We start from the raw sequence: 27,820 nt of genomic DNA, 5'->3' as shown, positions 1-27,820 counted from the left end.
AGTGTTGGCTTTCTTTCAGTGGCTCGTTGGGATGTATGCCTTCCAGTATTTCAATTTGTACTTTAAAGTATACTTTTTCTTCTTAATGGGCACAGCAAAAGTCATCAGTCTATAGTTATTATACCTTATAATTGTGTAACTATATTTTAGTACTGCTTTTAAAAATGTAGTGGTATAGACGTATAATTTTAATATATTAATTTGAAACTCATGAGAATTGATCCAGATAGAAACTTGGCATTGTCTGTTTCAAAACTAAGCCTGGGGGATGCTGCTCCCCAGAGTGAAGTGCCAGAGCTGGAGGGAGGGAGTGGAGGCCAGAGCGTCTCGTAACCTGCTTTCTTCCTGCCCTACCCTGCGTTCCTAAAAGCTGGAAATGTAGTCGTGTTTAGTCAGGCGTGAACTGGGCTCACCTTCTTGCAAAGCAACAAGAGGGAAACCACTGATTGAAAATTAGAGAAAAACTATTGAATCCTTTTCCTTGACTTTCCTCTTTTCCTTTCAGACTTTAAAGGCAAATATTACTTTATGTTCTTACTAGAATTTTACCTAAGTATAAACGGTTAGATCAAAGCAGTTTTCTATCATAAATATGTTAGAGATTCATTAATATAATTCTGTAATTTCAATAGAGCATAATACACATCTAAATTGAAATTTTAAAATATTGATATGTAATATAAATAAATATAGAAATATATTTGGAAAAATCATGGTAATAGAGTTTGAAATAGGCTTTTTGGTATGTCCGTTGCAAAGCTCTGTTCTAAGAAAAACATTTAATAGTAGAATCCTTTCCAGGAATTTCTCTTTTAAAATAAATTCTTCATGAAAAAAGAAAGCAGCACAACTAGTTTGAAACGCCAGGTAAAATATAAGTGAACTCGCTGACCTCGTGCCAGGTTGGAAAGTCTATTCATCAGTTTGTTGCACGTATGGCATTTTCTGCGTGTTAGGAATTGGGGAGGAATAACATTGAAAGTGTTTATCTCTTTGCACACATTCTTTTCCTGTTCTGCTTCTTTATGGACATGGAGCTCAGACTGGCTCCTTTACTTATTTATCAGTTGTTCTTAGAGGTGGGACCAAAGCAATGAAAGGTAAAGTAAGATGCTGGTAACACAAGAAAAACTTGGTTAGACATGCTGATAACCTGTTTTCAAAAATTGAATTTGCGTGTATAGGAATATACCGCAACCATAAGAAAAGTGGATATTCATACTTCTGCTTCAATTTGATTTTCCTTTCCCCCTTGGTTAGACATTTCTTTACCCTGCTTGGTAACTTTCTTATACTTGGTTTTTCTCCAATTTTTTTTAAAGTATTGGATATTTTTTAAAGTATTTAATGATCCATTTAAAAACTTCTGAGAGTATAAACTAATGACGTAAAATACTCATACAATTTTGGACATACTTTGAGCTGACTTTTTTGATTCCCAAGAGCAGAACTGAATGTAAAAGAAGTCTATTGCACCCCACGTTCCCGTGTGTCTGGGCATGCTTGCTATTGTGTGTGGAAGTGGCAGAAGGACCCTGTGGGGGTTCAGGCTGTGCTTGTCTGCAGGCACCTGCCCGGTGCTGGGAGGGGACTGCACTGTGTCAGTGGCTCAGGCTTCCGCTGCTTCTCTCTGCGGCCTGGTGACAGCGTCATCTGTGAGTCATATTTTAGAGAATCAGCTAATCTAGTATTTACAGTCCCCTTAAGGATTAGTACATGAAAATTCAAAACAGCATATTTCTTTCAGTAATCAATTATTATAGTGTATTTAATGTTTTGTCAATGCATTGAAATATGATTTTGGGGGGTTGTTATATATAACATCGCTTTTGTTATATATAACAAATCGATGTTATATATAACATCTTTTTTGGGTTGAAGCCACTTACAGGATTAGCTGAGATAGACTTAAAAGAATATTGTGCTCTTTTTTAAAAATTATGTGTTCCATACATAAAATGATATAGTGTACTAAAATATTTTAAATTCGTTTGCAGATTTTAGAAAGAAAGAATAATGAAATAGAAGAAATGAAAACTTTATACAAAAAGAAACAAAATGAAACTGAAGAGACGATTAGAAAACTTGAGAAGAAAGGTGATGTTGTATATTGTTACATAAATCCTTTAATAACATTTCTACTTTAGTGCTTCTATAAAGGACAGTTTTATTTCTGACTGTAGTATGAGATAGGAAGGTTTGTATGGGTTTCCTTTGTTGATGTGCTGATGTGAACTTCTGTATGACTTAAGAAAAACCTGTGTGTGTGTGTGTGTGTGTGTGTGTGTGTGTTTGGTAGCAATGGTGGTTGGTTTGATTAAAGGTTTAGAAGAGTCTGTAACTGTTACTCTTTCTTAATCCTCTCTCTCGTCATTGGACTGGAATGACCATAGGTCAGTCTTAGGATAGAACTTACTGGCTTTCACAAGAGTCTAGAGTAATTATTCATCTTGGTCTAATAAAAATTCATTCCATTAAATGTCTACTTTATGCTTTATAATATATGCTATATTGTGATGGACGGAACATTTAAAAAGTATTCCTCATTTATACTTTCATTATGAAGGAAAATAAAACAGGAAATCCAGTGTTAAGTTGATTATGACTGTAGGTCAAAGCATTGAAATGTAGTGGACAGTCTTAAGGAGAGTGTTGGAAATATTTGGGGAGGGGGAAAGAACTTTAAAAGTTTTGTAAGATTTAGTTAGTTGCAGAGGAGAGTTCCAGGCACTGGGGTGGGAATGCTGATGTTCGTAAACTGTGGGAAGGATGATGCAAAACATTTGTCTAGAGTGGAGATCCTCATGTTAAGAGAGAGACTGACAAAGACTAAGATAGGTGACTTGGCGTCATATAAGCATGACCTTGAATTTCAGATTTAGAAATTTTAAGTTTATCCTGTAGCTGCTGGAGAGTCAGGGAATGTTTTTTGAGAGGTGAGTTTTAGGGCTGCATGTTTTTGGTGGAACAGCCTGGTAATATGGTGAAGCTGATTCCCAGTCTGTTATAATAGAGGCAGAATGGAGCAGAGGAGGGAGAAAGAGAGAGAAAGAGGGAGAGAGAGACGGAGGGGGAGAGAGAGAGAGGAGAGGGAGGGAGGGAGAGAGGAGAAGGAGGGGGAGAGAGAGGAGAGGGAGGGGGAGATACAGAGGAGAGGGATGGGGAGGGAGGGGGAGAGAGAGGAGAGGAAGGGGGAGAGAGAGGGAGGGGGAGATACAGAGGAGAGGGATGGGGAGGGAGGGGGAGAGAGAGGAGAGGAAGGGGGAGAGAGAGAGAGGAGAGGGAGGGGGAGAGAGAGGGAGGAGAGGGAGGGGGAGAGAGAGGAGAAGGAGGGGGAGAGAGAGGAGAGGGAGGGGGAGATACAGAGGAGAGGGATGGGGAGGGAGGGGGAGAGAGAGGAGAGGAAGGGGGAGAGAGAGAGAGGAGAGGGAGGGGGAGAGAGAGGGAGGAGAGGGAGAGAGAGAGGAGAAGGAGGGGGGAGAGAGGAGAGGGAGGGGAGATACAGAGGAGAGGGATGGGGAGGGAGGGGGAGAGAGAGGAGAGGAAGGGGGAGAGAGAGGGAGGGGGAGAGAGAGAGAGAGGAGAGGGAGGGGGAGAGAGAGGGAGGAGAGGGAGGGGGAGAGAGAGGAGAGGGAGGGGGAGAGAGAGAGGAGAGGGAGGGGGAGAGAGAGAGGAGAAGGAGGGGGAGAGAGAGAGAGGAGAGGGAGGGGGAGAGAGAGAGGAGAGGGAGGGGGAGAGAGAGAGGAGAGGGAGGGGGAGATACAGAGGAGAGGAGGGGAGAGATCTTCCTTCTTAGGAAACCTGCTCTTTAGCATCTGCTATGGCCCAGTTGCATGCCTCTTACTCATAAAGCGGTGCAATTGGAGATGTAATGTATATAAAGTCTCCTCAACTCAAGGCCGCTGTGCCTCCATAATGTCATGTGTAAGATGATGAGGACCCAGAATATCTCAGTAATAGCAGTGGGAGTGGGGAGAGTGAACCTGAAAAAGAAACTCTGCTGGATTTGTGAATGATCCGATGTCAGTGAAGAGTAAGAAGAAAGTGGAGAGTCTTGTCATGGAACCACTCCAAACATCAGTGGCTACACATATTTAAAATCTATTTCTAGGTTTTTGTTTTTACTCTGATTCAAACCAGGCACTTTAAACACTCAAAGAATGTTCAAACTGCCATACAGTTGGCGCTCATTTCACGTGCTAGCAAGGCTGTGTTCAAAATCCGTCAAGCTAGGCTTCAGTAGTACGTAAACCAAGAACTTCCAGATGTACAAGCTGGGTTGAAAAAAGGCAGAGGAACCAGAGATCGAATTGCCAACACCCATTAGGTCACAGAAAAAGCAAGGGAATTCCAGAAAAAACATCTACTTCTGCTTCACTGACTATGCTAAAGCCTTTGTGCAGATCACAACAAACTGTGGGAATCTTAAAGAGATGGGGGTGCCAGACCACCTTTCCCGTCTCCCTGGAAACCTGTATGGTGGTTAAGAAGCAACAGTTAGAACCAGACAGGAAACAATGGGCTGGTTCAAAATTGGGAAAGGAGTACGACAAGGGTATATATTGTCACCCTCCTTATTTAACTTGTATGCAGAGTACATCATGCGAAACGCTGGGCTCAGTGACTTCTCAAGCTGGAATCAAGATTGCTGGAAGAAATATCAACAACCTCAGATATTCAGATGATACCACCCTGATGGCAGAAAGCAAAGAGGAACTAAAGAGTCTGTTGATGAGGGTGAGAGAAGAGAGTGAGAAAGCTGGCTTAAAACTTAACATTCAAAAAACGATAAGATCATGGCATCTGGTCCCATCACTCCATGGCAAATAGAAGGGGAAAACGTGGAAATAGTGACAGATTTTATTTTGGGGGGCTCCAAAATCACTGCAGATGGTGATTGCAGCCACAAAATTAAAAGACACTTGCTCCTTGGAAAGAAAGCTATGATAAATCTAGACAGTGTATTGAAAAGCAGAAACATCATTTTGCCAACAAAGGTCCTTATAGTCAAGGCTGTGGTTTTTCCAGTAGTCATGTACAGATGTGAGAGTTGCACCATAAAGAAGGCTGAACGCCAAAGAATTGATGCTTTTGAACCGTGGTGCTGGAGAAGAGTCTTCTGGACTGTAAGGAGACCAAATAGTCCTGAAGGAAATCAACCCTGAATCCTGGTGGCTTAGACAGTAAAGAATCCACCTGCAATACAGGAGACCTGGGTTCGATCCCTGGATTGGGAAGATCCCCTGGAGAAGGGAACAGCTACCCACTCCAGTGCCAGGAGAGTTCCATGGACAGAGGAGCCTCGAGGGCTACACTCCATGGGGTCACAAAGAGTCAGACACAACTGAGTGACTTACACTTAAAAAACCTTTTTTATTGGAATTCATTGGAAGGACTGGAGCTGAAGCTCCAATAATTTGGCCACCTGATGTGAAGAGCAGACTCACTGGAAAAGACCCTGAGGCTGGAAAAGGTTGAGGGCAGAAGGGGAATGCAGCCGAGGTTGAGATGGCTGAATGGCATCACTGACTCAATGGACATGAGTTTGAGCAAGCTCCGGGAGAACGTGAAGGACAGGGGAGCCTGGCGTGCTGCGGTCCATGGCGTCACAAAGAGTCGGACACGTCTGAGCGACTGAACAACAATATCAGGTTAACTTGGACTCTTCTCCTTCTCACCAGTGCTGCATCATTGAGATATAAAAGTGAAAGAAATTTCTATGTAAATGTTTATGAAAATTTTCCTCTCTTCCAGTAAGTGAATAAGAACATATTAAGGAAGCTAAGAAAATACTACTTTCAAGCAAATAAACAACTGAATTTATTTTGTATCCGGATGACATGAATATGTTGAACAGTTTTCACTCGAATCAATGACAGTTTAAATCACTTTAAAAAGAAGATAGAAATTTGAATGCGTTATGAGAGATATGTTTTATGTAATTTAGAGCATGTTTTGCTTCAGTCCCAGTAGCTTAATACACGCAGGAGCGGCGGCAGATTGCAGCGGTAGGTTCCTTTGTCTGTGGGCTTAGCACACCGCCTTTGGGGTACTTGCCTGAGTGCCAGTCTTTTGCTCTGTAGTTAAAAGTTGAAATATCTTTCTCCTCAGTGAAGAAGCAAATAAACTGTTATAGCATGCAATGTAATAGGAGACTTATGTAGAAATCTAGGAGGTTCCCTGGGCGTAGAGAGGAGTGCAGTTCTGCCCCTGCAAGAGTAGGAGACTGGTTGGTTCCTAAAGGAGGTGTGACTTGACCTGAGACTGATTTGAGCATAGTATTTCAGCAGGGGAGGAGGGCACTCCAGGTGGATAGGTGGGCACATCTGGGCAAGAGAATGAAAGGACGTGGATTTACAGATAGGTTGGTGTGTTTATGAGTTTAAACACATGGACGTGGCTGAAGATACGGCCAGAAGGTAGTCAGATCTGAGGAGCTGTTTCCCGTGCCAGAGGCTTTGGGTCTCTGTCTTGTGGGAGGGGAACTGGGAGTTACAGTCTGGGGGTCGTGGCGCAGCATCTGCACGGGGAAAGGGCCTCTGCAGAGCAGCGGCGGGCACCCCGCAGGAGAGCTGCAGAGGCCGGCACGCCGTGCGCGTTGTCTGCGGGTGAGCGGCGAGGGTTCCACCGTGGCTGCGCAGGTGGACATGGAAAAGAGGAGGGAGGAAGAGAGGTTTTAGGGGAGAGCAGAGGAGGCCGGCAGGAGATGGGATGGTCTGTTAACTGGTGCACTCTGCTTTCTGTCACTGGACTCTTACGTGGCAGCTAGAATGGGTTTAATTACGTTTTCGTCATTTTTGACAGTTCAGACCCTCGTCCGTGAAGGTCAGGTTATCAGAGAGACCAAAGACAACCAGATTGCAGAGTTAAAAAAGATATGCGAGCAGAGTACAGAATCTCTGAATAATGACTGGGAGAAAAAGGTAAGCTACAAAACATAAAATAGTGACGGAAAAATATAAAGGAGTTTACTTTCACGTAACCTACGTAATTATAAAAGAGTGGGTGTTCACGAAACACAAAGAGGAGTGTGAAAGAATAAGTAACGGTGTTCTGGGCTGTCTAGAAATAGCTGTCGCGCTTTGGTGTACTCTTTTCTGGGAGCTTACTGGTTTATAAGCTAGTTTTCATTTAGAAAAGTTACTTGTAACAATTCTTGGGTTTAATTAAGGCTCTGAATTTTTGTCAGAGCTAATAGACTGTAAGCAGAATTCATAGGGATATAATAGCAGGATAATTTGGGGGAGTTAAATTGTTCAAATTTTGGATGTAAGCCCCTGGATCGTTTCTTTTCTGAAGTCTCAGATGACACAGTAGTTGTAGTATAGACTTGTTTTTGGAGTACACAAAATCAGTTGTGGATGGATTATTCTTGGAGGAGCATTTAATTAAGAAAAACATTTTCATTAAATTTAGCAGAGCCACGAGTAATGTAAAAAATACTTATAATGTTTCATACAAGTCTTACGTAGTCACACATAGTAACTACTTTTGGGCTTCCCTGTGGCTCAGCGATGAAGAAGCTGCCTGCAATGCAGGAGATGTGGGTTCGATCCCTGGGTTGGGAAGATCCCCTGGAGGAGGGCATGGCAGCCCCCTCCAGTGTTCTTGCCTGGAGAATCCCATGGACAGAGGAGCCTGCGGGCTGCAGTCCGTGGGGTTGCAGAGAGGCAGACAGGACTGAACACACACGCAGGCACTCAGTACTTCCATTTAGGAGCTCTTCACCATTGGTTGAAATTACAATATGTACTCACAAGAAGTGAAACACGTTACTTGTTTTGAGTAAGTCGGCTGTGAAGGTCTTCGGTGAACTCCTCCTGCTGACCATCTCCCAGTGGGTCGGGTTCGAGCATTTTCCTGGGCCCTGCGGGGTGGTTGGAGCTGAAGCTGGGCGGCTGTGTCCTGGGGCCGTGGCTCCAGGGCCGTGTGAGGAGGGCCCCTGTCCAGAGGGCAGACGGAGCTCTTCCAGGGTCGTGTCCATGTATGTGCTTTTACCTTTTCTGTGAAGTTGGCATGTCTTTTCTCTGGCTGCTGCAAGCACACATTTCAGTATTTAACACTTCACTCAAGACACTGTCCTCCTAAAACCAGGCCAGCAGTTATTGGAAAACACTCAAAAGTATCTGTAAAACTATATAAATTATAACTTATTTTAACTTGATTAAATATAAATGCCAGACACTGGAGTAACTATTCCTAGTAATTCTGAGCTCAATTAGGCTTCAGATCTGTGAGCCTGGGCTGGGTGCAGAGGACAGGAACTAGATTCCGCATCCCCACCCACGAGGACAGGTGGACGGCAGGAACTGGAGTCCGCATTCCCCGCCTGTGAAGACTGGTGGACAGTGCCCGCGAGGCTTGCCGCCTGGGTTTTCCACTCCCTGAGAGGCTGCTCATTGAGAAGTGGCTTCCTTCCCTTGCTGCGTCCATGTTCCAGCGTCTCGCCCACTTCGGCATGTGTTCACAGGCCTCATCAAGGCGGCCAGTGTGCACAGAGACGTGGCGTGTGCAGCCTCCCGAGAGCTCGCCTTGGTTTACACCGGCCACCTTTGTGTCTGCTTAGTGTAGTTTACGGAGCGGATAAAAATAGTTTCTTAGTGGGAGTCAGGGTGAAGGATAAACCATTTTGAACATTACTCTTGTGCAAGGTTTCATGCAAATAAGATGAAACTACTGTGAGATAGCAATCCTAATTGATAGCAATATTGTAAACACCTTTGTTTCCTGGTGTCAGGCTGATCCTGGCGCTGTTCACCGATGCACTCTGTTACCGATTTATTTACTATTTCTGCCAGAGGTGGATAATTCCCTTTAATGTTTGTTTATCCAATAAAATTTTCAATTGAGGAAAGTAAACAAAAAATTGTTTCTTAATCATGCTCTTTACATGAATCTTTACTTCGAATATTTTATATCTTTTGTTGTTCAGGTCACCATATAAATAAATAGAGAAATACAGGAAAACCTTTTTTCTGAATTACAAAATAGTCCATTCTGTAATAGCAGTGAAAGAGTCAATTCTTCCCCTCTGTAGCTCCACAACGCTGTAGCAGAAATGGAAAAGGAAAAGTTTGAACTTCAAAAGCGACACACTGAAAATATTCAAGAATTGCTCGAGGACACCAACGTGCGGCTGAACAAAATGGAGGGTGAATACGTGGCACAGACGCGGTCCACGGTACGTCTGCTTCTCCTTGCCATGTCCTTATGAACTGTCCTCTTCACCTCCCTGTCCTCATGCTTCCCTGCTTCCAGAGTGTGCAGTGCACGGCAAGTGTGCTGTGGAGCAAAAACCCCTCACCTTCCTTCCCGACACAGGCTCACACGTGGCAGTGTGTGGCCTCTTCAGTGGCCGCAGGATTTCCCTTGGGGTCGATTGTTATCACTTCTTTTTTTTTATTTTTTTACCCCTGCAAACATTTATAAAACTTTCTTCATGTTTTTTTGTTTTTTTCTCCACTGACTTTCACCCTAGAGATAATTTCTTTACTTTTTTACTTTCTGTTTTATTTATTTGTTTCAGTCTTTCTGACTGAAGAGGTGATTGTTTTTCTAGAAATGTGTAATGCCTGTGGGAAGACAGTCAGATCAGGAGGTGGAGAGTGTGGCTGTAATGCCCAAGGGAAGACAGTCAGGTCAGGAGGTGAAGAGTGTGGCTGTAATGCCCGTTTGAAGACAGTCAGATCGGGAGGTGGAGCAGTGTGGCCAGCAGAAGGCAGACTTTCTTAGTCGCTCTGTTTTGTGAGGGAGCAGACACAGATGCCCGTGGGGGACCCGAGTCCCTTTCCTGAGGATTCAGAGGGGCACCACCAGAGTACACAGCAGGTGACCAGGCGTGTCTTCCTAGGGACGATGAAGGGCCCCAGAGCCCCTCGCTGAGTCTCTGCTTGCAGAGGTGGGTCTTCCGCCCTTGAGAGGCTCAGCTGCCTTCCTGAAATACGGAAGCCTGGGGAAGGTGGGCTGAGGGGCACCTGGACCCGGGGCCTCACGTCTGAGGTAGGTGCACCTCGTCCTCCTTGTTCCTGATACGTGATCTGACCTCATGGCGTGTAGACCCTGAATCCTCAGCACGAGCAGGGTCCCTGGCCAGTCAGCCCCCTTGGTCAGCTGGCTTGTCCAGAGTGCCTCCTTGAATTTAAAGCTGTGGAGTCTGAGCCAGAGTCTGTTACCTAGGCGTGTCTTGGAGACCCCAGACTAGCTGAAGGGCCCGTTTCAGAGGGCGGAAGGAATGGGACACAGTATCCACAGTGATGCGGAGCTGGGCTGTAGGTCTCGGGCTCCCATTCCAGTTCCCTTGTAGCTTGAGCACCGTGCCAGCTCATCCGCTGTTGAGTGTCCTCATCCGTCAGGCAGGGTAACAGCAGGAGTAAAGCGTATCTAAGTTGCTGGGAATGTTAGATACATTAATATGCATGAACTAAGTGATGTGCTAAGTGCCCAATAGACAGCTGTAACATACAAGAACCATCATCAGGAGACCTGTATACACAAGGAGGTTCTCAGTTCAGGAAGCTGGTGGGCGTTTGCTTGAAGACAGCAGGTCGAGCGCTATGTGGACCTCCGTCCCCTCCCACAGAGGCACAGCGTGACCAGCAGGGAGGAGGGGAGAGCGGTGACAGCCTGGGGTTGGGCCAGGCGAGTGGTGGGCTGACCCTGAGCAGCCGGGTCAAGAAAACAGAACCCTGAGTCGGCCTGGAAGGAACCTAAGCAGCAGACAGTTCCACGTGGATCTTCCAGAGCCTGGGGCCTGTCCCGCCGTCACCTCTGGAGGAGGGGATGCTGGTGGGGCTTCAGCAGGTAGAGTGCTGGACAGTTTAGGAACCAGCTAGATGAGGAATTGGGGTGAAGAATATAGTGGGTTTATTATACGAGTCCTCCTCCTTTTGTGTATGTTTGAAATGTCCCATAACAAAACTTCTAAAACTTTATATATTTGGCTGTGCCAAACCTTTAGATTGCAGGAGCCTTAGTTACAGCATGTAGGGTCTATTTCCCTGACCAGGAACCAAACTCGGGCCCTCGCTCTGGGAGGCGGAGTCCTAACTGCTGGTTCACCAGGGAGTTCTTCTAGCCTTGGTTGTAACATCTGACCATTTTAGAATATTTCCAAATGATACTACTGGATATGAAAAATAATCAAAATAAAAGTGTAATAGATACAATTAGAAACAGTACAATAAATACAGCAGAAGGAAATCTAAAAATTTAAATAAGAGTAAGATCAGAGAGTTCCAGAAAAACATCTATTTCTGCTTTATTGACTATGCCAAAGCCTTTGACTGTGGATCACAATAACCTGTGGAAAATTCTTCAAGAGATGGGAATACCAGACCACCTGACCTGCCTCTTGAGAAACCTATATGCAGGTCAGGAAGCAACAGTTAGAACTGGACATGGAACACCAGACTGGTTCCAAATAGGAAAAGGAGTACGTCAAGGCTGTATATTGTCACCCTGCTTATTTAACTTCTATGCAGAGTACATCATGAGAAACGCTGGGCTGGAAGAAGCACAAGCTGGAATCAGGATTGCCGGGAGAAATATCAAGAACCTCAGATATGCAGATGACACCACCCTTATGGCAGAAAGTGAAGAGGAACTCAAAAGCCTCTTGATGAAAGTGAAAGAGGAGAGTGAAAAAGTTGGCTTAAAGCTCAACATTCAGAAAACAAAGATCATGGCATCTGGCCCCATCACTTCATGGCAAATAGATGGAAAAACAGTGGAAACGGTGTCAGACTTTATTTTTGGGGGCTCCAAAATCACTGCAGATGGTGATTGCAGCCATGAAATTAAAAGATGCTTACTCCTTGGAAGGAAAGTTATGACCAACCTAGATAGCATATTGAAAAGCAGAGACATTACTTTGCCAACAAGGGTCCATCTAGTCAAGGCTATGGTTTTTCCAGTGGTCATGTATGGATGTGAAAGTTGGACTGTGAAGAAAGCTGAGCACCGAAGAATTGATGGTTTTGAACTGTGGTGTTGGAGAAGACTCTTGAGAGTCCCTTGGACTGCAAGGAGATCCAACCAGTCCATTCTAAAGGAGATCAGTCCTGGGTGTTCTTTGGAAGAACTGATGCTAAAGCTGAAATTCCAGTACTTTGGCCACCTTATGTGAAAAGCTGACTCATTGGAAAAGACTCTGATGCTGGGAGGGATTTGGGGACAGGAGGTGAAAGGGATGACAGAGGATGAGATGGCTGGATGGCATCACTGACTCAATGGACAAGAATTTGGGTGAACTCTGGGAGTTGGTGATAGACAGGGAGGCCTGGCGTGCTGTGATTCATGGGGTCGCAAAGAGTCGGACATGAACTGAGCTGAAGATCAGAATTGGAGAAGGAAATGGCACCCCACTCCAGTACTCTTGCCTGGAAAATCCCATGGATGGAGGAGCCTGGTAGGCTGCAGTCCATGGGGTCGCTGGGAGTTGGACACGACTGAGTGACTTCACTTTCACTTTTCACTTTCATGCATTGGAGAAAGAAATGGCAACCCACTCCAGTGTTCTTGCCCGGAGAATCCCAGGGACGGAGGAGCCTGGTTGGCTGCCGTCTCTGGGGTCGCACAGAGTCGGACATGACTGAAGTGACTTAGCAGCAGCAGCAGCAGCAAGATCAGAATGGGCTTCCCTTGTAGCTCAGTCAGTAAAGAATCTGCCTGTAATGCAGGAGACATGGGTTCAATTCCTGGGTTGGGAAGATCCCCTGGAGAAGGAAATGGCAACCCACTCCAGGATTCTTGCCTGGAGAATCCCAGGGACAGAGGAACCTGGTGGGTTCCTAGTCCACACAGTTGCAAGAATCAGACACAACTTAGCGACTAAACCACAGCCACCACCACCAAGATCAGAACGAAAAGCATCCCAGGAGCAGAGGCTGGGAAGAGAATATGAGGAGACAGAGGCGTAGAAGGATACCAAGCAGTAGGAAGGATAGATCTTCCTGAAGAAATAATGTAAATTAATTTCTTGGAATTAAAGAAAAATGAAAAACACGAAGGGCTCAAATAATACCCCAAATACTCACATGGGAGTGACACTTAACACATAAAAATCAAAGATATTTGCTGAAGCTTGAAACTGTCTGAGTCTTCACTTGGGCACCATCTTCGGGCCACGCTTTCCTGCACGTTCACCTCCTAGGGTTGCTCCGCCGTCTTCCGGAATTTCAGGCAGAAGGAACACCCAGTGCGGAAGTCCCAAAGCTGGGACACGCCAGCCCAGTTCAGTGCAGAGCAGACGGCAGCAGGGACGGGGCCCTGTGAGCAGAGCAACGTGGAAGGAGACTTTGTCAGGGCACAGGTCAGGGAAAAGCTTGTGATTGATGCTTTAAAAAAAAAGACAGCTTTATGGTGTAAGATTAGAATTAGTATGTTGTAGATTCACGTGTTCTGAAGCGTGCAGTTCCCTGAATGTTTGGCGACTTGCTGCATTTGAGTGGATTGAGCACATCAGAGCGGCTCCATCTGAACGTTGCTCCTAGCGTGTCTGTCTTGCTCTGTGCAGAGAACAGCCGTAGGCTCCAAGGACCATGCGGGGGCTGGGACCAGGGCCGTGGGCGTGGTGCGGGGGCAGGCGGCTGGTCCCGGGGTCTGCGGAGGGCGAGCACTGCCGCTGCGGGGGCTGCTCCCTGGTGGGGCAGGGACATCCGACATGGACCAGCTCTCCTCAGCAAGATCAGGGGTCTGTTTTCTGGAGAATCAGCACAAGGGTGATATTCATGGCCGTGAACAAAAGCCAAATTTGTATCTGAAAAACAATTTTGTCATCTCAGCCTCCTAAATTTTCACAAATGTGAATACATTAAGTAATTGTAGAGTTGAAATTTATGAAACATATTAATTGCCTACAATGTTTCAATTCAGTTCAGTCGCTCAGTTGTGTCCGACTCTTCTCGACCCCATGAATCGCAGCATGCCAGGCCTCCCTGTCCATCACCAACTCCCGGAGTTCACTCAGACTCATGTCCATCGAGTCAGTGATGCCATCCAGCCATCTCATCCTCTGTCGTCCCCTTCTCCTCCTGCCCCGAATCCTTCCCAGCATCAGAGTCTTTTCCAATGAATCAACTTTTCACATGAGGTGGCCAAAGTACTGGAGTTTCAGCTTTAGCATCATTCCCTCCAGAGAAATCCCAGGGCTGATCTCCTTCAGAATGGACTGGTTGGATCTCCTTGCAGTCCAAGGGACTCTCAGGAGTCTTCTCCAACACCACAGTTCAAAAGCATCAATTCTTTGGTGCTCAGCTTTCTTCACAGTCCAACTCTCACATCCATACATGACCACTGGAAAAACCATAGCCTTGACTAGATGGACCCTTGTTGGCAAAGTAATGTCTCTGCTTTTCAATATGCTATCTAGGTGGTCATAACTTTTCTTCTAAGGAGTAACATCTTTTAATTTCATGGCTGCAATCACCGTCTGCAGTGATTTTGGAGCCCCAAAAATAAAGTCTGACACTGTTTCCACTGTTTCCCCATCTATTTCCCATGAAGTGATGGGGCCAGATGCCATGATCTTTGTTTTCTGAATGTTGAGCTTTAAGCCAACTTTTACACTCTCCACCTTCACTTTCATCAAGAGGCTTTTTAGTTCCTCTTCACTTTCTGCCATAAGGGTGGTGTCATCTGCATATCTGAGGTTCTTGATATTTCTCACAGCAATCTTGATTCCAGCTTGTGCTTCTTCCAGCCCAGCGTTTCTCATGATGTACTCTGCATAGAAGTTAAATAAGCAGGGTGACAATGTACAGCCTTGACCTACTCCTTTTCCTATTTGGAACCAGTCTGGTGTTCCATGTCCAGTTCTAACTGTTGCTTCCTGACCTGCATATAGGTTTCTCAAGAGGCAGGTCAGGTGGTCTGGTATTCCCATCTCTTTCAGAATTTTCCACAGTTTATTGTGATCCACACAGTCCAAGGCTTTGGCATAGTCAATAAAGCAGAAATAGATGTTTTTCTGGAACTCGCTTGCTTTTTCCATGATCCAGCAAATGTTGGCAATTTGATCTCTGGTTCCTCTGCCTTTTCTAAAACCAGCTTGAATATCTGGAAGTTCACGGTTCACGTATTGCTGAAGCCTGGCTTGGAGAATTTTGAGCATAACTTTACTAGCGTGTGAGATGAGTGCAATTATGCTGTAGTTTGAGCATTCTTTGGCGTTGCCTTTCTTAGGGATTGGAATGAAAACTGACCTTTTCCAGTCCTGTGGCCACTGCTGAGTTTTCCAAATTTACTGGCATATTGAGGTCAGCACATTCACAGCATCATCTTCCAGGATTTGGAGTAGTTCAACTGGAATTCCATCACCTCCACTAGCTTTGTTCATAGTGATGCTTTCTAAGGCCCACTTGACTTCACATTCCAGGATGTCTGGCTCTAGGTCAGTGATCATACCATCGTGATTATCTTGGTCATGAAGGTCTTTTTTGTACAGTTCTTCTGTGTATTCTTGCCACATCTTCTTAATATCTTCTTCTACTTCTGTTAGGTCCATACCATTTCTGTCCTTTATCGAGCCCATCTTTGCATGAAATGTTTCCTTGGTATCTCTAATTTTCTTGAAGAGATGTCTAGCCTTTCCCATTCTGTTGTTTTCCTCTATTTCTTTGCATTGATCACTGAGGAAGGCTTTCTTATCTCTTCTTGCTATTCTTTGGAACTCTGCATTCAGATGCTTACATCTTTCCTTTTCTCCTTTGCTTTTCGCTTCTCTCCTTCTCACAGCTGTGTGTAAGGCCTCCCCAGACAGTGTTTCCTGCACTGTTATTTTTCATTAGACAAAATTAAGACAGTAATAGCTTTCACATTAGAATTTTTAATTTTTATAAATTTGGGGTGTAAACTGAAGTCATATTTTGGGGCCAAGAGGCTACTGTTAGAGAAACTGCTTTCTATTTTTAATGAAAGTTGAATTTAAAAATTAGCATTCAGACCTTGTCATTAGGTAACAGTAAAATATAGAGAAGAATGGACAGGGTCTGTCAGCAGGGTTGAATTTAAGAGTCATCAACTCTAGACAGACCTTGCTGAGCTGCTCCTGATTTAATAATTAAACAAGGAAGAGTTCAAGGCACGGCTTAAGATGAAAGACGAGGCTGTCACTGAGAATTAGTTTCTGTGTTTTCTTCTTTCAAGCTCTCTTCTTTTTTTAATTGGGTCTTTTTTTTTTTGCCCTGTTCCATTTTTTTGTAAGCAGGCGTTTGTACAGATGATTAGACCTATGTCTTTTGGTATTGGCAGGAGTCTCCTTGTGTGAAACTAACAATTAAACATGGAAACACTGGATTTTTAGAGCGATGTGTTAGAACTTATAAATATGAAAATGATAGCAGTGTTCTTAGATGCTTGGGGAGGTGACAGCTGTAAAATGTAGGGCTCTCTTCGTATCAGGGGTTTAGACACACAAAGTCTGTGAGTGGTTTTATTGAGATTTTAGGCTTTCTTAGCGGAATTCTTTGCCCCTCTCTTAAGCACGGATGCCACTGGCAATCTTGTGAAGTTTATGTATCCCTCTCAGAATAGTATTTGACAATTTAATAAAATTATATAAGATGACAAAGAAATTATAGTTATAGTCATCAAAATATTAATAAATCAGAGTCATGATAAAGTAAAACATATGCTTCCAAATGAATGCAGTAAATATCATGATTGCACAGTGGGCCTAATAAGTGTTGTAACTTATGAATAATGATGAGGGTAAACAATATTAGAAAGCTGAGCACTGAAGAATTGATGCTTTTGAACTGTGGTGTTGGAGAAGACTCTTGAGAGTCCTTTAGACTGCCAGGAGATCAAACCAGTCCATCCTAAAGGAAGTCAGTGCTGAATATTCACTGGAAGTACTGATGCTGAAGCTGAAACTCCAATACTTTGGTCACCTGATGCAAAGAAGTGACTCATTGGAAAAGACTGTGATGCTGGGAAAGATTGAGGGCAGGAGGAGAAGGGGACGACAGAGCATGAGATGGTTGGATGACATCACTGACTCGATGGACATGAGTTTGAGTGAACTCCGGGAGTTGGCAATGGACAGGGAAGCCTGGCGTGCTGCAGTCCATGGGGTCACAGAGTCAGACACGCCTGAGCGACTGAACTGACTGAAACAATGTTAGAGATAATGCCGCACTATAACGGTCTATAAACTACCTGTGATTTCCGTCGTTCACAGGCATTGCTAATACTTCATTGGTGGTTGACTGTACTCACAGTAGAAGGGAAGTGCTGAAGGTCAGTCAGGGGACTGGAAATAGAGATGAGCTATGTTTTTCCATTCAAAGCCCACGACACTCCAAGTTCTATTCACGGACCTGAATCGAGTTGACGAGTATCAGAGGCCTTGGGCACGTGAAGCTTTGTGTTAACCACTTACAGTTAACCACCACTGTGAGTGGCGAGCGTGAATCAGAGCAGGTCGCCACTCTCCAGCGTGGCTGGGGTCCATCATCTCATAGTTGCCACCAGTGTTTCTCTTCCAGCATCACAGTGTTAAAGAAGAATATCCTGAATAGCATCAGTTGATTATTTTGAATAGGATTGCCATTTAAACAAATAGATTTTATTTTTAGAGGGTTTTAGGTTTACAGGAAGTTTGAGAGGATGGTAGAGTTCCCATGTGCCCCACACCCAGCTCCCCCTTTGTAACATCTTAGGTCATTTTGGTGCACTTGTTACAGTCAGCGGATCAGCAGGACGCCGTAATAAACCAGAGTCCATAGTTGGTTCCGTTTTCTTCACTTTTCCCTAGTGTCCTTCTTTTCCAGGATCTCATCCAGACGCCACGTTCTGTTTCCTCCGTAGGCTCCTCTGGGCTGTGGCAGTGTCTCAGACGCCCCTTCTGTCTCATGATCTTGGCAGTTGTGAGGAGGCCTGGTCAGGAATACTGCAGGGCACCCCGCCTCCTGTTCTTCTCACGATAAGATGGGGTTATGGGCTGACGCAGTAGGTCATGGAAGTAGACTGCTGCTCTCCGTATCACATCAGGGGCACACGCTACCTGTGGCCACCCCGTGAACGGTAGCCCTGGCCACCTGACTGCGTGTGTGTGCTGGGTTCTCCTCTGGCCGCCTGGCTGTGGGTGTGTTGGGCTCTCCCTGTCGCTAGCCCTGGCTGCCTGGCTGCAGGTGTGTGCTGGGTTCTCCCCTGGCCGCCTGGCGCGGTGTGTGCTGGGTTCTCCCCTGGCCGCCTGGTTGCGGGTGTGTGCTGGGTTCTCCCCTGGCCGCCTGGCCGCGGTGCGTGCTGCGTTCTCCCCTGGCCGCGGTGTGTGCTGGGTTTTCCCCTAGCCACCTGGCCACGGGTGTGTGCTGGGTTCTCCTTGTGACGGCGTCCTCCGGCCTTCCCACACTCTTGGGAAGACAGTTCCCATGAGGAGCCCATGCATGAGGGGTGCGGGGTGTACTCTCTGTACTCAAGGGAGGGGAATCTGTGAATTATTGGGAGTTTCTCTACAGGAAAGTCTGTCTCGTCTCCCTCGTTTGTTAATTTATTTAGTGTGGATATTATTTATGTTCTGGGTTATGATCCCGTATTCCTTCATTTTGTCACGTAAGTTGCTCTAGCTTCAGCCACTGGGAGATTCTCCAGGAGGCCCCGGGGCCCCTCTGGCCTCCCCCGCAATGTGGAGGACGTGGAGAATGGTGTTAGAGACCGGGGTCTGCTTTCAGGGGGTGCTCGTGACTGCGGGGGTGTCGTTTCTTTCCTGTCCTCTCACCAGACAAAGTGTTTGTGTGTATACAAGCCTGTGTGTCTAGGCACATCGATGAACCGTAGTGTATGTAACCAACTGCATCTGTGTTAAGCTAAACATACTCTCTTACTGGTGTCCGTAGCTCTAACCCTTTGCCACGTGAGTTAGTCTGGCCTTCTCCACTCGTCTGTAAATTCCCAGCCTGGCGGTGGGAGCGTGGCCTCCGCCCTCGTCCGTTCCCTTTCTGGGTGTTCAGTCTCAGTCCACAGGCTGTTAGTCCGTGTCCCCACAGGGCCAAGCCTGCCGACCGGAACGGAGCCTCAGGCTGTTAGTCCGTGTCCCCGCAGGACCGAGCCTGCAGACCAGGACGGGCACACGCGCGGCTCTGGTTGCCTCTGGTCTCGGGTGCCGCGAGTTCCAGACTCGCTCGGGTCCTCACCTCTCCTGCCACCCCTTCAGTGAGGTTTTTACATATTTGTGATGTAACGAGATCCTCTTTTCACAGCCTGTATTTGCTCCTGGGATCCCCGAACTACTAAATTATTTTTTAAGTTTGCATACAGCTCGCCCTCTATGCTTTAAAACTCGGTGGGTTTTGACAAATGCATGTAGCCACACGCGCCTTTACGGTTTCACGCGTAGCGTTTTCACTGTTTTGAACTCACAGGGGCTTTTCCCTGTTCCCCCTTGCCCCTCTCCCCAGGATCTCTGCAGCCACCAATCACCTTGACTGTAAAACATCGTTTTTTGCAGTTTCTTTTCCAGAATATCATGTAATTGGAATCATACAGTATGTAGCCTTTTCAGACTGGCTCCTTTCATTAAAAATTATACATACATGGTTTCTTCGTGTCTTTTTATGGCTTTATAGCTCATTTCTTTTTATTGCTGAATAATATTCAATTATATGGATTAGCATTGTTTATCCACGTATCTATCGAAGGACATCTTGGTCGCATCTGCTTTTGGCAGCTATACACGTTTGCTGTTACAAACATTCACTTTCAAGTTTTTGCCTGGTCATAGTTTTCAAATCACTTATGACTCAGCATTTCAGTACAGAATGTCCAACCAAAAGAAATGGGTGAATACGTGCACCATAAAACATGTGTGAAAACGTTCATAGCAGCATTATTGTTAACACCTGAACACTGAAAACAACCAACCAGTCGATAAAATGGATGAATTATTTTAGGTGTATTCCACAACGGAATACTGAATATAGCACTGAAAATACTGCTATACCCCATGTCATGGATGACAGCTCTCACAGGCGCGATATGCCTGACCCAAAAGGGTACATACTCTCTGAATTTATTTACAGAAAGTTCAGCAAAAGACAAAGTTTTTTTGGTGATAGACATCAGAATAGTGGTTACCTTTTTGTGGAGGATGAGCAGTAAGGCATCTGAGCAGTCCCTGTGCTTTTATCTTGCACTGGCTCACGGCGTGGCTTCCCTGGTGGCCCAGTGGTGAAGAATCCGCTTGCAGTACAGGAGACACAGGTTTGATCCGTGGGTGCAGAAGATCCCCTGGAGAAGGAAATGGCAACCCACTCTAGTGTTCCTGCCTGGGAAATCCCACGGACCTGGCAGGCTATAATCCATAGGGTCACGAGGGTTGGGCATGACTTAGTGACTAAAACATCACCAGCACTGGTTCATGGCTATTTTCAAGTAACAAATTATCAAAATATATGTTAAGGTTTGTGCGTCTTGTACATATATTTCAAGAAGAATTTTATGAAATAAAATATGTTGCTCCTTTTCCACAGGAGTTGAACTTCGGACTGTATAAGTAGTTGCTGATTACTAATCCTTTCTAATTTTTGACTCCTAGAGGATTTCACACAGTTTGTATGTAAAATTCTAACATTTCTTATTCTATCGGTTATTTAACTGAAAGCCCATCAGATATTTTATAATTTCCTAGTACTTGCTGAAAATAATGTCTGTATTTCCTCACAAAATAATACCCTTTCACAACCTTCCTCTAAATTCCCAATTTTCCACTTCTCCTGGAGTATTCGACTTTGGACCTGAAGGATTGATGCTTTTTGCTGCTTCTCGTTTCCTGCCTACGGTGTTTTCGCAGTCACTCTGCTCCTCTGGGAGATTGCCGGGAGCTGCTCCGCCCCCTTCCGTTTCCACAGCTACCACTCAGGCTCGGGCCATTGTTGCCCCATTCCGGTCCTCCCGGCCGCCTGCTGGTCGCACCCCCCGCCGTTGACCTCTTGTTCCACGTCCCACCTGTGCCGGTTGTCTTGCTTCCCCGCGACTGAGACCTTGAGTTGCTAACCTAATGCCCATCGTAACTTCTGTCTACAAGCCATGTCCGTTCACAGACTCCAACCTCGTGTTCCGAGCGCCCCCTCTGAGGCCGCAGTGTGGGCAGCTATTCTTTGTGCCCAAGGTAATCTGCCTGTTCCTCTCTGACTCTGTAGTTAAAAAGCCTGGAATCCCCTTCCACCCTGTTTGTTACAGCCTGAAGAATATGACCCGGCGTCAGCCTCTGTGTGACTTGTGGCCCCATTTTGAGTTTCCACTGTTCTGTGTCCCCTCAGGTCTCTGTATTCATTAAAAAAAAAAAGATTATTTTGGCCAAATGTTGTTAAGGTATTTCATATATGTCTGTAGGGTTTCCCCAGACATAAGATTTAAGTTTCTTTTTGTTTATTGATATGTTTGCTTTATTTTGTCTAATTGTTAAGAAAATGCTTTTAAAAATAAATATAGTAAATACAAATAGTCAACTGAACAACTGTGATCATACATTTCGCTTCTTGAATCAGAGAGTGTGTGCCAGCGTATGTAGAAGTATCTGTTTGGTAAACGCAGCTCTTAGAACAGAAGCTGCGTTTCCAGTTCATGTGACACCTGGCCGCACAGCAGGGACACCTTTAATAGCGCCTTCGCGCCAGAAACCAAGCAAGCTTCAGCAGCCAGGTGTTACGCAGGCGCTCAGTGTGTGGGGCTTCGTGTGAGAACCATCCTGTCTTCGTGTGAGGCCTGCTTATTTTTCGCTCTGTTCCTTCTGCTGTGTCTTTCGTCCCTCTTTCCTGGTCTTTCCTTCGACTGACGGCCATCCTGCTTCTCCACCCTGAATCCTCTCGTCCCTTCCGGTGCTCGTCTCCCCTGGGCGACTGTTCTGTTGGGCACAGCCCCGGGGCTCTCTGACCTTGTGCCGGCCTTCACAGACAGGGCCAGGCAGGTTGTGTTGGCCCATTTTGGTCTGTTTATTTAGTATCTGTCTCCTGTGCAAACATATAGATTATTTGAATTAATTGCTAAGAGACTCTCAGGGTAAGTGAGTCTTTGACAATTTGATCTTTGTATGTTGGAATTAGGATGGACATTATACAGAAAATTTATTTCCAAAATCAGTTTGAGCCTGAGAAAATGAGTCGAATCATGTGGTAAAGGGAAGAACTAGAAAACTAGGGCCTGTTTTCTGTAGACTTGGTTTTTTTAGAGCTATTTTATTCACAGCAGAAATGAGGGGGAAGCTAGATTCCCATAAGCCCTGTCCCTTCTGCTGACAGGCAGAGCCCACCACCATGGACACCCCCACCAGAGTGCACCATCTCCCAGAGTCCATCTCTTACGTCAGAGTTGAGTCTCAGTGTTGTATGTTCTGTGGACTTGGGCAAGTGCATAATGCCACAGATTGACCTGACGTTAGTATTGGACATAGTATTTCCACTGCCCTAAAAATCCTCCGTCTCCACCTACTCATCTTTCCCCTCACCCAGCCCCTGGCAGTTGTCTCCAGAAAATCATGTCATTGGAGTCGTACAGTATACTTTTCCAGTTGGTTTCTTCTGCTTATTAACATGCCTGTAGGTCTCCTCTGTGCCTCTTCGTGGTCTGAGAGCTCATTTCCCCGTAGTGCTGAGCACTGTCCCGTCCTCACACGCACTGCAGTTTATCCATCCGCCTCCTGAAGGGCGTCTGCATTGCTGTTTGCCAGCTGTGAGTACACGGCTGCTGTAAACATCTGTGTGCAGGTTTTCATGTGGACACAAATTTTAACTCATTTGGGCAAACACCCAGCAGCATGATTCCTGGACTGTATGAAGACAGCGTGTTTTCTTCCTGGGCTGTATGAAGAGAGCGTGTTTTCTTCCTGGACTGTATGAAGAGAGCGTATTTTCTTCCTGGACTGTATGAAGAGAGCGTGTTTTCTTCCTGGACTGTATGAAGAGAGCGTGTTTTCTTCCTGGACTGTATGAAGAGAGCGTGTTTTCTTCCTGGACTGTATGAAGAGAGCGTGTTTTCTTCCTGGACTGTATGAAGAGAGCGTGTTTTCTTCCTGGACTGTATGAAGAGAGCGTGTTTTCTTCCTGGACTGTATGAAGAGAGCGTGTTTTCTTCCTGGACTGTATGAAGAGAGCGTGTTTTCTTCCTGGGCTGTATGAAGAGAGCATGTTTTCTAAGAGCCTGCAAACTGCCTTCCAAGCTGCATGTGCTACTTTCCTTCCTGCCGGCAGTTAGTGAGAGTTCCTGTTGCTCCAGACCCTCGTCAGCATTTGCTGTCAGTGTTCTGATGGGTGCAGTCTCCTTGCTGTTTAATCTGCATTTCCATGATATATGGTGACGTGTGATAGGACATCCTCTCCTACGCTTATTCATCAGCTGTATATCTTCTCTGGTAGGGTGTCTAAGTCTTTAACCCATTTTTAAATTAGCTTTTTATTTTATTATTGTTGAATTGTAAGAGTTCTTTGTATATTTTGGATAACAGTCCTTCATCAGATGCGTCTTTTGCAAGTATTTCTCCCCATCTGTGGCTTATGTTCTGATTCTCTTACTACATACTGTCTTTTGTGGAATAGATAATTTTAATCTTAATAAAGTCCAATTTGTCAACTATTTCTTTAGTGCATTGTACCATGGATATTGTATCTAAAAACTCCTTGCCAACTTAAGATAATTTAGGCTTTCCCTATGTTATTTCCTGGGATTTTTGAGGTTTTGCATTTTGCATTGAGGTCCGTGATGTCTTGTAAGTTAGTTTGTAAGATCTGCGCTACACCCGTCTTTTTGCGTTGGTTATCCGGTTGTTCCATTGAGGTCTGTGATCTCTGAGTTAGTGTGTAAGATCTGCGCTAGACCCCTCTTTTTGCATCGGTTGGTTTTTGCGTTAGTTGTCCGGTTGTCCCAGTGCCGTTGGTTGAAGACGCTGTCTTTGCTCCGTTGTACTGCTTTTGTTTCCTTGTCACAAGTCAGGCCGTGTTTATGGGGGGCTCTTTCTGGCCTCTCTGTTCTGTTCCGTTGATCTGGTTGTCTTTTCCTTTGACAGGCCGCAGTGCTTTGATTACTGTGTCTTATAGTAAGTCTTGAAGTAGGCAGTGTCAGTCTTCCAACTTTGTTCTTCTCTTTCAATTTTGCATTGGGTATTTTGTGCCTTTTGTCTCATCTCACACGCTAGTAAAGTAATGCTCAAAATTCTCCAAGCCATGCTTCAGCAATATGTGAACCGTGAACTTCCTGACGTTCAAGCTGGTTTTAGAAAAGGCAGAGGAACCAGAGATCAAATTGCCAACATCTGCTGGATCATGGAAAAAGCAAGAGAGTTCCAGAAAAACATCTATTTCTGCTTTATTGACTATGCCAAAGCCTTTGACTGTGTGGATCACAATAATCTGTGGAAAATTCTGAAAGAGATGGGAATACCAGACCACCTGATCTGCCTCTTGAGAAATTTGTATGCAGGTCAGGAAGCAACAGTTAGAACTGGACATGGAACAACAGACTGGTTCCAAATAGGAAAAGGAGTTCATCAAGGCTGTATATTGTCACCCTGCTTATTTAACTTCTATGCAGAGTACATCATGAGAAACCTGGACTGGAAGAAACACAAACTGGAATCAACATTGCCGGGAGAAATATCAAGAACCTCAGATATGCAGACGACACCACCCTTAGGGCAGAAAGTGAAGAGGAACTAAAAAGCCTCTTGATGAAAGTGAAGGTGGAGAGTGAAAAAGTTGGCTTAAAGCTCAACATTCAGAAAACAAAGATCATGGCATCCGGTCCCAGCACTTCATGGCAAATAGATGGGGAAACAGTGTCAGACTTTATTTTTCTGGGCTCCAAAATCACTACAGATGGTGACTGCAGCCATGAAATTAAAAGATGCTTACTCCTTGGAAGGAAAGTTATGACCAACCTAGATAGCATATTGAAAAGCAGAGACATTACTTTGCCAACAAAGGTTCATCTAGTCAAGGCTATGGTTTTTCCTGTGGTCATGTATGGATGTGAGAGTTGGACTGTGAAGAAGGCTGAGCACCGAAGAATTGATGCTTTTGAACTGTGGTGTTGGAGAAGACTCTTGAGAGTCCCTTGGACTGCAAGGAGATCCAACCAGTCCATTCTGAAGGAGATCAGCCCTGGGATTTCTTTGGAAGGAATGATGCTGAAGCTGAAACTCCAGTACTTTGGCCGCCTCATGAGAAGAGTTGACTCATTAGAAGAGACTCTGATGCTGGGCGGGATTGGGGGCAGGAGGAGAAGGGGACGACAGAGGATGAAATGGATGGATGGCATCACTGACTTCATGGACGTGAGTCTCAGTGAACTCCGGGAGTTGGTGATGGACAGGGAGGCCTGGCGTGCTGCGATTCATGGGGTCGCAAAGAGTCGGACACGACTGAGCGACTGATCTGATCTGATCTGATTCATATCCATAAAATAATTTTCTGGGATTTTAATTGGTGTTGCATTAAATCTATAAATCAAGTTGGGAATAACCAACATTGCATTACTGAGTCTTCCTATCCATGAACATGGGCTCTCTCTCCATTTATTTAGTTCTTTGATTTTTCTCATTCTTTCATCAGAGGTTTGTAATTTACCACATGTAGCTCTTGTACATATTTTATCGTACTTTTTTGGGAGGGTGCTAATGTAAATAGTGGCCTTCTGGGTCACGCTCGTGGTAAAGAGCCCTCTTGCCAATGCGGTAGATGTAAGAGATGTGGGTTGAATCCCTGAGTCAGAAAGATCCCTGGAGAAGGAAATGGCAATCCACTCCAGTAATCTTGGCTAGAGAATCCCATGGACAGAGGAGCCTGACGGGCTATTGTCCATAGTGTTCCAAATAGTTGGACATGAGTGAAGCGACTTAGCATGCATGCACTTAAGCTTATATCCCCGGATCAGAATGGTGCTGTTTCAGTGAATGAATACCCGCTCATTGAACAAATGAGAGGCTAAAAGTGTACAAACATGTTAGCCTGTCTTTCATGGTAGAAAGCGCTCCTTTTTTTTTTTTTTTTTTAAATAAAAGACAGTTAATTTAGAGGTTGGTTTGGTTTTTATTAGTATGGTTTATGGTACTTTTTTTTATATTCTTATCGCTAATCCCTTGCATTTTTCTTCAGGTTACTTAATGATGCAGAATTGTTATATTGTTATAAAGTCAGAGGCTTTCTTAACAATGAACTATTCTTTTAGAACCAGATGATCAAAGAACTGGAGTCCCGTGTCCAGCAGCTGACTGGAGAAGCGGAGAACAGTAATTTACAGAAACAGAAATTAATTCAAGAAAAACTGGAACTGGAGAGATGTTACCAGATAACATGTAATGAATTACAAGAAGTAAAGGCAAGGTATTGTCTGAGGTCAGACAACTCTCAGGTGTGGCTAAAAAAACTGACATTAACTCTGTAAGTTATTTGGTAAAATTAAAAACTTGTGCATTTAACCTTGGGAGGTTTCCAGTTTAAATGCTGCTGTTTGTTAAAATTTTTAAGTACCATTGAATATAAGAAGCATACTGTTTAAAAATACTTGATAAAAATGTGCTTACTTATTTGATGTATTGAAAGATAATGCATTTGGATTTGACTGGCTAAAAAATTCCATTTTCGAGGTTGATGATAAATACATTGGAAGTGTATTTTATTCTTTGGTTGCTTTTAGGCGCAATACACTGCATAAAGAGAAAGACCATCTCGTCAGTGATTATGAGCAAAACCTGAAACTATTACAAACCAAGTGTGATGCTGATGTCAACCTTCTGAAAAAGGAACATGCTCTTTCTGCTGCTAAGGTATTGTAGGAGCTGGAAGCTATAGCCAGCCAGAGTCGTTATTCCCTTCACTCAGCACAGAACCGGAAGTGCCCTGTGGAAGCCTACTATCTGGCGTGTAAAGGAGTCTCCTTTGCTTAATTTAATGCTGAATGTCTAATGTATAGCACAACGCAAATCCTTAATACATTAAAATCTGCTGTAAATCAACCCTTTTAATTAAACTGATTACTAGAGTTCAGTTGTTTTAATAAAACATTTTTGACTAACTGTACATTATTACTTGAGTAACTCAAATAACTCTATACATTGTTATGTTAATAGTTAATTAAGTAATCAGTAATAGTGTTAATAATGTATAGAGCTAATAGTTTGAATATAACAATAGCAATTAATATTATTATTAATATTTTGTGATCTTGGTTATACATTAGTTTTCTTGCCCTCACATGTATATGAACCTACAGACTCCCTTAGGGCACCCACCCCCTTTTGTGTCAGATAATTGAAACTTTATGAAGAGAAAATCCTATAGCTGCGGTGCTTAAGTGGTCAATTACTTGATATTTCGAGAATTATTAGGTTGGTGCAAACATAATCATGGTTTCAGACTGAATTTTAAATTATTATAACGAAACTCAAACGCATCTTTACTGATCAAAATGGGAACCAAAAAGTGAAGTGAAGTCGCTCAGTCGTGTCTGACGCTTTGCGACCCCATGGACTGTAGCCCACCAGGCTCCTCCATCCATGGGATTCTCCAGGCAAGCATACTGGAGTGGGTTGCCATTTCCTTCTCCAGGGGATCTTTCCGACCCAGGGATTGAACCCAGGTCTCCCGCATTGCAGACAGACGCTTTAACCTCTGAGCCACCAGGGAAGCCTAGGAACCACTACAATCAACACATTTTTCCCAATGAGAAATAAGTTTGTTTACTCTTATTAAAATCAGTGCTTAAAGTCTCTAAAATCAAAGCATAAAAGCTTTAAAATCAAAGCATAACAGTCAGTGCTTTGGGGTTTGATGAGCTCTTAGAAAGATGTTCTGCCTCCTGCTGGCTGTGGAAGCGTTTTCCTGCACAAAGTTGT

The 27,820-nt window shown here is 44.6% G+C and overlaps 1 protein-coding gene across 7 annotated transcripts in view; it reads left to right on the top strand.

The window, feature by feature from the left end:
* The window catches only part of CEP112 (centrosomal protein 112), a 330,761-nt gene that overhangs the window by 58,513 nt on the left and 244,428 nt on the right, over nucleotides 1–27,820 (top strand). For 5 of the 7 annotated variants that reach the window (XM_061393053.1, XM_061393052.1, XM_061393055.1 and 2 more), the window contains 5 exons: nucleotides 1,998–2,097; nucleotides 6,805–6,923; nucleotides 9,038–9,181; nucleotides 26,155–26,366; nucleotides 26,623–26,752. In XM_061393053.1, coding sequence (XP_061249037.1) covers nucleotides 1,998–2,097; nucleotides 6,805–6,923; nucleotides 9,038–9,181; nucleotides 26,155–26,366; nucleotides 26,623–26,752 — 705 coding nt within the window. The remainder of the gene's footprint in view (nucleotides 1–1,997; nucleotides 2,098–6,804; nucleotides 6,924–9,037; nucleotides 9,182–26,154; nucleotides 26,367–26,622; nucleotides 26,753–27,820) is intronic. The other 2 variants (XM_061393051.1, XM_061393050.1) reach the window with 2 other exon arrangements.

Source organism: Bos javanicus, chromosome 19 (assembly GCF_032452875.1).
Source record: "Bos javanicus breed banteng chromosome 19, ARS-OSU_banteng_1.0, whole genome shotgun sequence".
In the NCBI taxonomy this organism is placed as follows: Eukaryota; Metazoa; Chordata; class Mammalia; order Artiodactyla; family Bovidae; genus Bos; species Bos javanicus.
This window is presented reverse-complemented; position numbering and strand designations above follow the sequence as displayed.